The 14,122-nt window shown below is 39.6% G+C and overlaps 1 protein-coding gene across 1 annotated transcript in view; it reads left to right on the top strand.

The window, feature by feature from the left end:
* Positions 1–14,122, top strand: part of DGKE (diacylglycerol kinase, epsilon 64kDa) — a 29,641-nt gene that overhangs the window by 12,787 nt on the left and 2,732 nt on the right. The window contains exons 4-8 of the mRNA XM_011953733.1: positions 987–1,130; positions 1,741–1,898; positions 2,221–2,272; positions 9,441–9,554; positions 11,860–11,931. Of these exons, the coding sequence (XP_011809123.1) occupies positions 987–1,130; positions 1,741–1,898; positions 2,221–2,272; positions 9,441–9,554; positions 11,860–11,931 (540 nt within the window). The remainder of the gene's footprint in view (positions 1–986; positions 1,131–1,740; positions 1,899–2,220; positions 2,273–9,440; positions 9,555–11,859; positions 11,932–14,122) is intronic.

Below are 14,122 nucleotides of genomic sequence, written 5' to 3'. Positions count from 1 at the left end.
TGAACCCGGGAGGCGGAGCTTGCAGTGAGCTGAGATCCGGCCACTGCACTCCAGCCTGGGCAACAGAGCGAGACTCTGTCTAAAAAAAAAAAAAAAGAAGCTTTTGGGCTGAGACAACAGGATTTTCTCGATATAGGACAATGTCATTTGCAAAAAAGATAGTTTGACTTCCTCTCTTCCTATTTGAATACCTTTTATTTCTTTCTCTTCCCTAATTGCCTTGGCCAGTACTTCCAATACTATGTTAAATAGGAGTGATAAGAAAGGGCATCTTTCTTTTGTGCCAGTTTTCAAGGGGAATGCTTACAGCTTTTGCCAGTTCAGTATGATATTGGCTTATACCACATTTATTTTATCTGTTTATTGGTTGATGGGCACTTTGGTTGATTCTATAACTTTGTTTTTTTTTTTTTTTTTTGAGACAGAGTCTTGCTCTGTCACCCAAGCTGGAGTGCAGGCACATGATCTTGGCTCACTACAACCTCTGCCTCCCAGGTTCAAGTGATTTTCCTACCTCAGCCTCCCAAGTAGCTAGGATCACAAGCACACAGCACCACACTGGCTAATTTTTGTATTTTAATAGAGACAGGATTTCGCCTTGTTGGCCAGGCTGGTCTCAAACTCCTGACGTCAAGTGATCCAGCTGCCTTGCCCTTCCAAAGTGCTGGGATTATGGGCGTGAGTTACCACGCCTAGCCTTGTATTTCAGCACTTAATTACCTGGAGAGTCACAGGCAAGGAATTTAACCTTCCTGCACCTCAGTTTCCAGCCCAATAGAATGAGGCTAACTCTTGCTTTGTAGAGTCAGTGTGGGGATGAGCTACAATGAATATAAAGAGTCTGGCACAGTGCCTGGCATATTGTTAAGTACATAGTAGCCAGTAATGTTATTTAATTATATCTCTACTCATCTAGAGAGAAATCACCCTTACAGATGAAGGAAAATGTTGGATAAAAATAATTTTTCTTTTTCTTTTGTTTCTAGGTTTTTGATGTAACTAAAACTCCTCCTATCAAAGCCCTACAACTCTGTACTCTTCTTCCATATTATTCAGCTCGAGTACTTGTTTGTGGAGGGGATGGGACTGTAGGGTGGGTCCTGGATGCAGTTGATGACATGAAAATTAAGGTATTAGTCTTTACGAACTACTACAGAAGGACTTCTAAGATAAATATACTATGCATATATATATATGAGTTTTTTGTTTGTTTTTTTGAGATACAGTCTCGCACTGTCACCCAGGCTGGAGTGCAGTGGCGCAAACACAGCTAACTGCAACCTCCATCTCTCAGGTTCAAGCCATCCTCCCACCTCAGCCTACAAAGTTGCTGGGACTCTCTAAGTGTGCGCTACCATGCCTGGCTACTTTTTGTGTTTTTTGTAGGGACAGGGTTTCACCATGTTGCCTGGGCTGCTGTCAAACTCCTGGGCTCAAGCAATCCTCCCACCTTGGCCTCCCAAAGTGCTGGGATTACAGGGGTGAGCCACCATGGCCAACCTAATACAGAATATTTTTACTTTATATTTTTTATTATGCAGATAAATATTAGACATTGCCAGCTCCACATAGTTAAAAATGACATGTTTTGATTAAGCAATTAGCACAAGCTTTAGCAAAACAACATACAGTTGTCATATTTGTATTCTTACTGTTTTGGTCTTAATAAATTTTGTAAAGTATTATTACCCAGCAAATAGTCTGCAGTGAAAAATCTAAAACATGTCTTCCATATTCTAGGGACAAGAAAAGTACATTCCACAAGTTGCAGTCTTGCCTCTGGGAACAGGCAACGATCTATCCAATACATTGGGTTGGGGTACAGGTTATGCTGGAGAAATTCCAGTTGCACAGGTTTTGCGAAATGTAATGGAAGCAGATGGAATTAAACTAGATCGGTAAGTTACATTTCCCCAAAAAGTAGATTTCTTGAGATTTAGCCATCGTTTGGTTTACAAATGAAGACTTGTGTAGGTGAAATGTGCCATGTAATTTAAATATGAAAGACGATACTCTTTGTACTTATACATAGATACTGGTGTTTTATTATGTAAGAGCCAAAGTAATAAGTTACACTGAGTACTTATCCCTAAATTTGCATGCTTATATACATGTGGTTACTTTTTTAGATGGTATTTTAATAGAAAACCTTCATTTATCCAAACATCCAGAGTACAGGGTTTATTGTAAAAAGCGTTTTTTTTAACTTCTGTTTTTTAGATGGAAAGTTCAAGTAACAAATAAAGGATACTACAACTTAAGAAAACCCAAGGTATGTTGTTAGTGCCTCAGTTGCAAGTAGTTTCAGCTTCATTGCACAAGATACGGCACTCTGTGGTGGGATACAGAGACCTGGTGCTTATCTCAAGGGAGCTGGCTGTGGAGCAGAACAGAAACTTACATGCTTACCTCACAAGCTGGACTGTAAATGTGTTACGGGAGTGCACCTGTTCTGCCTAGCTGATGTGGCTGAGAAGATTCGGAGGAAGTGATATGGGAGTTGGTCCTTAAAAAAGCGAAGGACTTTCCAGGCAGAGAGTGCAAAGCATGGTTAGCAAGTAGCAAATAATACAGAGAGAGCAGATCTGTATTTTTAAAAGATACTCTGCAGATAATGTGAAAATAGCTTAGAAGCCTGTACTAGGTAGAATCAGGATGCGGACAATGCAAAGACAGTTTAGAGGTAGAATTAATCAGTACTTAACAACTGATTAGTATAAAGGGAAGAGAGAAAATACATATTACTACTAGATTTCTAGTTTTTATAACTGGATATATGGAAATGACTATAAGAAAAATACCAAAAATACCAAGTTTCAGGTTTGGGGAGGAAGAAAATGAGATAGAATTGAGCATATCAATCTAAAAGTCTTTGAAGTGTTGAACAAGACATTGGAAGTTTAGGCTTATTGCTCAGGAATAAAGACAGAGCTAGAGATGCAGACTAAGGAATCTAGACTGGGTTAGAAAGTAAAATAAACTGGGATGGGGGCGGGGGAGTAGCCCAAGTTGTGGGATTCATACCCCTAGTTATCAGCCTTTGAACTGAAACTTTATTTCTGATAATTGTTTAAGTGCTGAGAATATGGGGAGTGAGAAGGGAAAAGAGGGTCAAGAACTGCATCTTTTTTTTTTTCTTTCTTTTGTTTTGGAGACAAGGTCTTAGTCTGTCACTCAAGCTGGAGTGCGGTATTGTGATGACAGCTCACTGCAACGTCAACCTCTGGGACCAAGCGATCCTCCCACCTCAGCCTCCCAAGTAGCTGGGACCACCAGCATGTGCCACCATGCCCAGATGGTTTTTGTTTTTGTTTCTGTTTTGTAGAGAGAGGGTCTCCCTATATTGTCCAGGCTGATCTCGAACTCCTAGGCTCAAGCAGTCCTCCCTCCTCAGCCTTCCGAAGTATTGGGATCAGGCATGAGCCACTGTGTCCAGCCACAAACTACATCTTGAAAATAGATACATTTAGGTGACACAGATTAAGAAAGGCCACTAAGGGAAACTAAAGAGTGTAGTGAGTAAATAAGGAGAAAACAGAGAAAGAGGATTACAGTAGGTGGGTGATAAACAGCAAAATTAAAGCAGACTTTAAAGAAGAGCATTTGGGGAACTCATGCATGTTTCTTTGCTTCTCTGTCTCCTTGCCACAAAAATCCCTCTAAAATGGAGATACAGATCTTGTATGGATCTTTGAGAAGGCACAAAACCTTAAGGAGAAAGAGATCACAGCAGTCTTCAGAAGCCAAAACTAGGAAGGTTCGCATAATTGAAAAAAACTCAAAAGTGCCTACACTGCAGAAAACCAAGAAAGAAACCAGTTTATTGAGCAGAACCAAGCAAAGGCTTAGGAATTCAAGTCACTACATCACTCAGAGAGCAGTAGTATAAAGTGGATCTGAAAAGGAGTGAGCCAAAGAAGCTGTTTGTCCCCTTTCCCCAGCTTCACATGGTCATTTACTACCCTCCTCAACTCATGTAGTAGATTGGAGGTTTACTCTGGAAAGTTTAAACTAGAGAGACTCTAGCCAGCTAACGCCATACTGAAAACAGATTTAGTGCAAAGTGAGATAACTGGCCCTTTTCATCCACTCAACTTCAAGAATAGTGGCAGAGAGTATTTCTCTCTGGGAAGCTAACTTGCCCAAGGAAAAAATTAACAGGTACCAATATTTGGGTGTCTCCTAGCAAAAGGACCAGATTTTTGCACTGTAGTCCTATAATGAAGCTTATACCCTAGCAAGACCTGCTTTTGGGTGCAAAGTTCACAGTTTGCCTTTTATGCCTTACTTTTAAAACATGAACATATACAGCCAAGGATTGGAGGCACAAGCAGGCATTTAAGGAAAGCCTCTATCATGAGAGAGCCCCAAATAAGAAGAATTATAGAAAACACAATCCAGGAAGCTGAAGGAAGTCAGGGAGTGGGACTAATGTTCTCAGAGAAAAATGAAAATATTTATAGAACAGGGTTCTATAAAAGGAACATTCAGAAACACACACCTCAAAAAAGACTCTGACAAACTAAAATTCAGTATCAGATTGGAAAGTACAATTTAAGACACCACTCAGAAAATACAACAAAAAGCAAAGGAACTGGACATGGGGGCACACACCTGTAGTCCCAGCAACTCAGGAGGCTGAAGGCAGAAGATTGCTTGAGTCCAAGAGTTCAAGGCTGCAGTGAGCTATCATCACGCCACTGCACTCCAGCCTGGGTGACAGAGTGCAGATGAGACCCCATCGCTTAAAAAAAGAGAAAAAGAAGAAGTAATATTTAAAATCACGAATTGGCCAGGTGCGGTGGCTCATGCCTGTAATCCCAGCACTCTGGGAGACTGAGGTGGGCAGATCATGAGGTCAGGAGTTTGAGACCAGTCTGGCCAACATGGTGAAACCCCGTCTTTACTAAAAATACAAAAATTAGCCAGGCGTGGTCATGGGTGCCTGTACTCCCAGCTACTCGGGAGGCTGAGGCAGGAGAATTGCTTGAACCCGGGAGGCAGAGGGTGCAGCGAGCCAAGATCGCACCACTCTACTCCAGCCTGGGCAGCAGAGCAAGACTCCGTCTCAAAAAAAAAGAAACACAAAATCAAGAAATAATCTGATTATGTTATTTAGAAATATAGAGAGAAATACCAGAAGAAAGAACTATGGAAAGAGCTGTGGGAACAGGAAGTATAAATGAGGAGTAGACAGAAAACTGCAGTGTTTCCTTTGAAGTTTTGTAGAACTATATAGCTTATTAAAGTGGATTGCTTTGATTTATTTAAAAAAAAAAAAAAACCATAAAAAAAAAGAGAAAGTATTGGAGATCCTTTAAAATGGTTCCTGTGCTCAGAAGTATTTGTCAGTTATCATAGTGCCTGAAATGCCAACATTAAAGATGTGTGGCTGGGTGCGGTGGCTCAAGCCTATAATCCCAGCACTTTGGGAGGCCGAGACGGGCGGATCACGAGGTCAGGAGATCAAGACCATCCTGGCTAACACGGTGAAACCCCGTCTCTACTAAAAAATACAAAAAACTAGCCAGGTGAGGTGGCAGGCGCCTGTAGTCCCAGCTTACTCGGGAGGCCGAGGCAGGAGAATGGCGTAAACCCGGGAGGCGGAGCTTGCAGTGAGCTGAGATCCGGCCACTGCACTCCAGCAGCCTGGGCGACACAGCGAGACTCCATCTCAAAAAAAAAAAAAAAGATGTGTTTCTCTTTCTCTTTTTGATAGAAGCCAATCTAATAGGTATGAGGTGATGATAGCTCATTGTGGTTTCCATTTGCAATTCTCTGATGATTAGAAATGTTCAGCATTTTTCCATATGCAGGTTGAATATCCCTTATCCAAAAAAAGGTTGTGACCAGAAGTATTTCAGATTTCTGGTTTTTTTGGATTTTGGAATATGTGCAGAATATGTACCCGTTGAGCATTTCTAATCTGAAAAGCTGAAATCCAAAATGCTCCCATGAGCATTTCCTCTGAGTGTCATGTCAGTGTTCAAAAAGTTTCAGATTTGGGGACATTTCAGATTTCAGATGTTTGTATTAGGGATGCTGAACCTGTATCTGTTGGCCATTTTTATGTCTTTTGAGAAATGTCTCTTCAAGTCCTTTTGCCCATTTTTTAATAAGATTATTGGTTGTTACTGAGTAGATTGAGTTCCTTCTACATTTTGGAGATTAGTTCCTAATCGAGCGTATGATTTACAGATACTTTCTCCCAAGCTGTGGGTTGCCTCTTCACTCTTGTTTTCCTTTGCTGTGTAGAATCTTTTTAGTGTGATGCAATCCCTTTTGTCTATGTTTACTTTTATTGCCTGTGCTTTTGAGGTCATACCAAACCAAATAACTGCCCAGGCCAATGTCATGAAGCTTTTTTCTTACATTTTCTTTTAGTACTTTTATAGTTTCAGGTTGTACATTTAAGTCTTTAATCCATTTTTAGTTGATTCTTTATAATGGGCAAGATAAGGGTTGATTTTCATTGTTCTGCATGTGGATATCCAGCTTTCCCAGTACCATTTATTGATGAGACTCTCCTTTCCCTATTGTATGTTCTCGGCACCTTTGTCAGAAATCAGTTGGCTATCGATATGTGTATTGATTTTGGGCCTTCCTATCCTATCTCATTGGTCAGTAATAACAGATGTTGGCAAGGATGTGGAGAAGAGAGAATCCTTGTACACTATTGGTATTGCAAATTAGTACAACCATTTTGGGAAACAATATGGAGGTTTCTCAAAAAACTAAAACTAGAATTACCATTTGTTCCAGCAATCCCATTTATAGATACATACCCAAAGGAATTGAAATCAGTATATCAAACAGATGTCCATGCTGCCATGTTCATTGCAGCGTTATGTACAATAGCCAAGATGCAGAAATAACCTAAGTGCCTATCAGTGAATGAATGGTTTTTTTAAATATGCCATATATACACAATGGAAAACGATTCAGATTTTAAAAAAAAAGAAAAGGAAAATCTGTCATTCTCGGCAACATAGCTGAACCTAGGGGACATTATGTTAAATAAATAAACGAGGCCCAGAAAGACAAATATTGTATGATGTCACTTGTATGTGGAATCTGAAAAATCAAACTCAAAGTCGAGAGTAGAGTGATGGTTACCAGAGGCTGTAGAGGGTAGGAGAGTAGATGGAGAAAGGGGAGACATTGGTTAACAGGTAAAAAGTTTTAGTTAGATAGGAAGAATAAGTTCTGCTGTTGCACAGCTTGGTGACTATAGTTAATGTATATTTTCAAATTGCTAAAAGGGAGGTTTTTTGTTTTTTTGGTTTTTTGGGGTTTTTTGAGACGGTCTCACTCCATTGACCAAGTTGGAGTGCAGTGGCGTGATCACAGCTCACTGCAGCCTAGACCTCTTGGGCTCAAGTGATCTTCCCATCTTAGCCTCATTAGTAACTGGGACTACAGGCATATACCACCACACCCGGCCAATTTTATTTTTATTATTTTCAATAGAGACAAGATTTGTCTGTGTTGCCTGGGCTGGTCTCAAACTCATGAGCTCAAGGAGTCCACCCACCCCAGCCTACCCGAGTGCTGGGATTATAAGTGTGAGCCTAAAAGAGAGGATTTTAAATGTTCTCACCACAAATAAATGATAAATATTTGAGGTGATGGATATGCAAAAAAAAAAAAAGATGTATTTCTCATTCATACCAGAATGTATTACTATTCAGTAATAAAGCGGAGCTGAGTATTTAGAAATACTTATCAGAGATCATTCCTCCAAAGAAAGATGTACAAAGTGTCACACCAGTTAGGTGATTCAAATAAAAAGACATGTTCTTCAGCCATTTGCTGTCAAAAATAAATACACTACAATCAAGTAGGGTCTGCTTACCGCTATAGAAGAACATCCAAACAATCAAATACAAGAAGGAACTTCATTTATCTATACATTCAGGCAAGTATTTTGTGCCCATCTGGTGCCAGGCACTGTCCTAGGTGCCGGAGTTTCAGTGATGAAGGCCTTGCCCTCATGAAGCTTATATTACCCCACTCTTAGTTTCTGAATAAAGGATGCCTAGAAAACTAGAAAAAAAAATTCCGTTAAAAAATAAAGGCACATTAATGTACATGGACGTATTTTATTTAAAATAAGATGTTTATGGGTTTTGTTTAAAAGAACAACTAGGATTGAAAATTATATTTTGGCAGTGAAGGGACAGACATTTAGTTCCATAAGAGATGAATGGGAAAAGGATAAAAAGAACAAATGACCAAATTTAGACTTAACCATCAAAAGGAGGAAGAGCATCTTTGATTTGGAGGAGAAAGGTACACTTGAGTAAAGTCAGAATGTTTAGATGGCAGAAAGAGAGTTTGAGAATTCATACCTTTCATACCTGAGGGTCTCATTTTTTTCAGTGAGGCAAGAATCAAGATCATCTGAACATAACAAAGGCAAGGGAGCTAGTTACCAGGGACTTGAAGAGAGTTGTAAATTTTGAAATAAACCACTAGGGAATACAAGAAAGGGGTCATCGAAAGGGTTACTGTGTCCTATTAGCGATTGTGTCCAGCCATCCTTAGAAACAACTTTGTAACAGGATCATAATTATAAGATTCTTACCATTAATGTCCAGAAACCTGGAAATAGAGCAGAGAAAACAGTTTGATTTAGAGAAGATTAACAAGTAAGGCTGGCCGGGCGCAGTGGCTCACACCTGTAATCCCAGCACTGTGGGAGGCTGAGGTGGGCGAATCATGAGGTCAGGAGCTCGAGACCAGTTGGCCAACATGGTGAAACCCCATCTCTACTAAAAATGCAAAAAAGTTAGCCGGGCATGGTGGCGGGAACCTGTAATTCCAGCTATTCGGGAGGCTGAGGCAGGAGAATTGCTTGAACCCGGGAGGCAGAGGTTGCAGAGAGCTGAGGTCGCGCCACTGCATTCCAGCCCGGCAACAGTCCAAGACTCTGTCTCAAAAAAAACAAAGCTAAATTGAGAAGAGGTCAAGAGAGTGTTGGAACGAAGGATGGTGTTGAGTACAGTCGTTGAAATGATTGACTTTGGAATCCAGGCCACATTGGGAAGTAAGATAAATTAAGGTGAGACCAGTAGCCTGGGTTGGGACCAATAGAAGCTGAGAGCTTGGAGGCTGTGATAAATGTAAAGAGCAAATGTCATGGGAACACAGGCATGAAAAGCCTGGAAGCATCAAGTAGAGCCATTCTAGATGGTAAGGTCTGAGGTGTAGCATATAAAACAGAAATGGAAGATGAGATTCACATCTGTAGTTATCAGCCTTAAATGGAAGCTTTATTTCTGGTAACGTCACCGGACAGTGTAAAGTAGCCATGTGAAAAGTAAATGCAGAAAGCATCTCCCTTTTCAAAAGAACACAAAGACTAAGATTGACATTTAATTATGACTCAGGCTTAGGTGGAATCATAGTCTGTTGCTTATTCTTACCCTTTCCTACAGGAATTCACAATGAACAACTATTTTTCTGTTGGACCTGATGCTCTCATGGCTCTCAATTTTCATGCTCATCGTGAGAAGGCACCATCTCTGTTTTCTAGCAGAATTCTTAATAAGGTGTGTTGGATAAAATAACATTTCCTGCTTATCACCGAAGGTACAGTAAAAATCAATAGTTCAATTATATTTAGCACTCTTAGATTCAGATTTAACTAACTTTTTAGTTAGTTAACTAACTAACCAACTGCTCTGTTTTGTGTAGGATTGTCAAATTAGATCTTTTTTTTAAATTAGATCTTTAAATGTACTTTAGCAGGCCAGGCACCGTGGCTCACACCTGTAATCTTAGCACTTTGGGAGGCGGAGGCAGGTAGATCACTTGAGGTCAGGAGTTCAAGACCTGCCTGGCCAACGTGGTGAAACCCTGTCTCTATTAAAAATACAAATTTAGCTGGGCATGGTGGCACGTGTCTGTAATCCCAGCCACTCGGGAGGCTGAGGTAAGAGAATCTCTTGAAACCAGGAGGCAAAGGTTGCAGTGAACTGAGATCATATCACTGCACTCCAGCCTGGGCAATAGAATGAAGCTCCATCTCAAAAAACAAAACAAAACAACTTTATCAAAGTATAACATAATTCTAACAATTTTTTTAATTCAATTTTTTAATTAACAATTATTTAAATTTTTTTAATTTTTTTTATTTTTTATTTTTTATTTTTTTTGAGATGGAGTCTTGCTCTGTCGCCCAGGCTGGAGTGCAGTGGCCAGATCTCAGCTCACTGCAAGCTCCGCCTCCCGGGTTTACGCCATTCTCCTGCCTCAGCCTCCCGAGTTGCTGGGACTACAGGCGCCCGCCACCTCGCCCGGCTAGTTTTTTGTATTTTTAGTAGAGATGGGGTTTCACCGTGTTAGCTAGGATGGTCTCGATCTCCTGACCTCGTGATCCGCCCGTCTCAGCCTCCCAAAGTGCTGGGATTACAGGCTTGAACCACCGCGCCCAGCCTAAAATTTTTTTAAATTGGGGTGTTTTATAGCATATTTTGCTTAGATGGCAACTAAATGGAATATATGATAGTTTATCTTAAACGGCAGCTAAAATTGGCAGGAAATTTTAGGCAGACTAAATTTTTGGTGAGGTCATTAATGGAACAGTAGATTTCATTGGTTTGAAAAACCTCCAGAAGGCAGATGAGATAAAGAAAAGAGCAACTTATTTGCTACAGCTTTGAACTAAGGTCATATCTGGTTTCTAGTACAGTTGATTCCTTTGATGGAGTTTTGCTTAGGAATTTTTTAAATAACATTTGGTGATTGACCAACAGGATATCAAAAATAAATGCAAAGCAATTGTATTCCTGGTTCTGTTTTACAAATATTTCAAGTTTTGAAATAGTTCCCTTTTATTAATATAGTTACTAAGGTAATATATATTACTATTTATACAATTGATAATTAACTCATCTCAGTCCTTACATCAACCTTTCTGTATTCGAAAGTGATTAGAAAATGTTTGTTAGATTAATATGCATTACTATTCTTAAGTAATCTGGGGTACTAGGAAAAAGTGGAATTTTCTAACTCGAATATTTGTCTTTATAAAATACAACTTTTTTGATAAATTGGGAGAAAACACCATTTAGAAACAAATCACTTGTAGGTTGGGCGTGGTGGCTCATGCCTGTAATCCCAGCACTTTGAGAGGCCAAGGTGGGCAGATCACGAGGTCAGGAGATCAAGACCATCCTGGCCAATATGGTGAAACCCCGTCTCTACTAAAAATACAAAAATTAGCCAAATGTGGTGGCGCACGCCTGTAGTCCCAGCTCCTTGGGAGACTGAGGCAGGAGAATCGCTTGAACTCGGGAGGCAGAGGTTGCAGTAGACCGAGATCGCACAACTGCACTCCAGCCTGGTGACGGAGCAAGACTCCATCTCAAAAAAAAAAGAAAAAAATTCACTTCTATCCCACATTTCCCCTGAGAAAGAGGCTAATTAAACTTAAATGAAATGGCCTGTATTTTGTCATCTTCCAAAAAAGGATGAGTAACCACAGTTCACCTAGAACTTTTAAACTATTAATAGCTTAAGAGAATAAAATGTAAAATAACAAATGATGCCAAAAGTATCTGTAATATATTAAAGGCATTTTTACATTGTGTTTTAATTATAGATTTTCATTGCTGCTCCTAGTGGATTCCAATTTTACCCTTTGAAATTACTAGAATGGAGGTGTTGGATAGGGCCAGAGGGTGCACACCAAAAGTATCCCTTTTGGTTGCCCTTCTTTTCATCAGCATCTAGTCTTCCATAAGGAAAATGCGCTTCTACATTCTTGAAGGGAACTTTGATACAGTGTATTTTTTCTTAATGTTTACAGGGTTAGACTGTTTTAATATTATGTTTTCTGTCCATTTTTCATAGGCGGTTTACTTATTCTATGGAACCAAAGATTGTTTAGTGCAAGAATGTAAAGATTTGAATAAAAAAGTTGAGGTAAGCTATTAACACTTTTTATTTTTTAAAGTTTTAGGTCATCTCTGGATTATGAAGACGTTTTAAACAGAAATGCTAAACTTTCTGTTAATATATTTTGTCAGCATACATAGAGTATTTATTTGTGTGCCAGGCACTTTGCTACATGCTTTATACACATTGTCCCTCTAAATTCTCTCCACAATTCTGTAAGGCATGTATTATATATTTACATTATACAGAAAAGAAAACTATTTTGAATGAAGTAATTTGCCCAAATTCTCTCATTTAATGCCTAAATACACATGTAATCAAGATGTGAACCCAGATTTATGTAAATCCAGAATCTGTTTATTAGGATGAATGGCCTCCATTCATACATGATAAATAATTTACAGTTATCTAATACAGTGCGTGACTCAACATAAAGACACAGAGGAAGTTTAAATGGAAAGTTTAATTCAGATTACTTTTGTGGGGTATCTCTCTTACATACCAAAACAAAAATGTGTAAATAGTAAAAATAGAATATTAATGATTGCTTATTGCGAGAGCATCTCTGACGTTATGATATGGCAGTCTTATATATATTCCTTGCTTGATTCCAAAAAGAATCTGTAATGGTTATTAGCAACAACAAAGACATTAATTCAGAGCAACCTAGAACTGATAAAATAAATAAAAAGAGATCATAAACAACTTGGGAAAGGAGACAATGAGCAGGGAGTAAGGAGGCTGATTATACATTAGTCAAGGAAACATGTTGCCATTAGGCATAATGTTTAGCTCAAAGTCTAGTCTCTAGGCAGCCATGGCGTAGAAGCAAGAACAACATTTTCTGTTAAAAAGAGTGTTACGGCCGGGCGCAGTGGCTCGCACCTGTAATCCCAGCACTTTGGGAGGCCGAGGCAGGCGGATCACAAGGTCAGGAGATTGAGACCATCTTGGCTAACATAGTGAAACCCCATCTGTACTAAAAATACAAACAAAAATTAGCCGGGCGTGGTGGTGGGCGCCTGTAGTCCCAGCTACTCTGGAGGCTGAGGCAGGAGAATGGTGTGAACCATTCCAGAACCAAGGTCTGGGAGGCAGAGCTTGCAATGAGCAGAGATCGCGCCACTGCATTCCAGCCTGGGTGACAGAGCGAGACTCCGTCTCAAAAAAAAAAAAAGAGTGTTATGTTACTTTATTATATTTTATTTTTCTTGGCTTTAATAATATTGGTAGAGTAAAGCATACAAGCACATAAAATAAAGACCTTTATTTTATTGTCTGACATTTTATTTATATAAAAATACAAATTACTTTTAATTATACAGAAATAAAATAAACTGTATTTAGTATTTACATACCTACAAAATAGTCATTGTCCTCGATACTGGAGGTACAGTGATAAATCCCTTGCTCTATATTTACAGTCTAGGGTGAAGAAAGGTATTTAAACCAGTCTGGGCACAATGGCTCATGCCTGTAATCCCAGCACTTTGAGAGGCCAAGGTGGGAAGATTGCTTGAGGCAAGGAGACTAGCCTGGGCAACATAGTGATACTCCACTTTTACAAAAAATAAAAATAGCTGAGCATAGTGGCATGTACCTGTGGTCCTAGCTGATCAGGAGGCTGAGGCAGAAGGATCACTTGAACCCAGCAGGCGGAGGCTACAGTAAGCCGTGATTGTACCACTGCACTCCAGCCTGGGTGACAGATTAAGACCCTGTCTCCAAGAAAAAACCAAAAAGATATTTAACACATTGCAATGCAGTATGAGAAGTTATGTAAGAAAAGCATGTGGTCTTACAGGAATAAATAACTGCAGTACGTAACCTAGGAGCTACAGAGACTAGGGAAAGTGGCAGTCTTTCTGGAAGAAGTGACAAGATGGAATCTGAAAATAAGTAAGAGTTAGCTCAGAGAAGGAGGAGGGTAAGATTGCTGTAGGCTAAAAACAGCATGTGCAAAAGACCCAGAGGCGCACATGGCATATTTGAGTGAGTTCAGGCTGGAGCATAGCTTTCAGGAAGGAAAGTGACAAGAGCTGAGGCTAGAGAGATGGACAGAAGTCAAATCACAGAGTGTCATATTTGCCTGGTATTGGAGCTTGGATTTCATCATGGGCATTGCAGGGTTGAAGTGAAGCCATTGAAGGGTTGTAATTAGAGGATGACATATTTGCATTTTTTTTTTTTTTTTTTTTTTTTGTTGAGACGGAGTCTC

Source organism: Colobus angolensis, unplaced genomic scaffold (genome assembly GCF_000951035.1).
Source record: "Colobus angolensis palliatus isolate OR3802 unplaced genomic scaffold, Cang.pa_1.0 Scaffold37, whole genome shotgun sequence".
Classification (NCBI taxonomy): Eukaryota; Metazoa; Chordata; class Mammalia; order Primates; family Cercopithecidae; genus Colobus; species Colobus angolensis.
The sequence above is the reverse complement of the archived record's forward strand: the minus strand, read 5'-3'. Positions and strand labels throughout refer to the sequence as shown.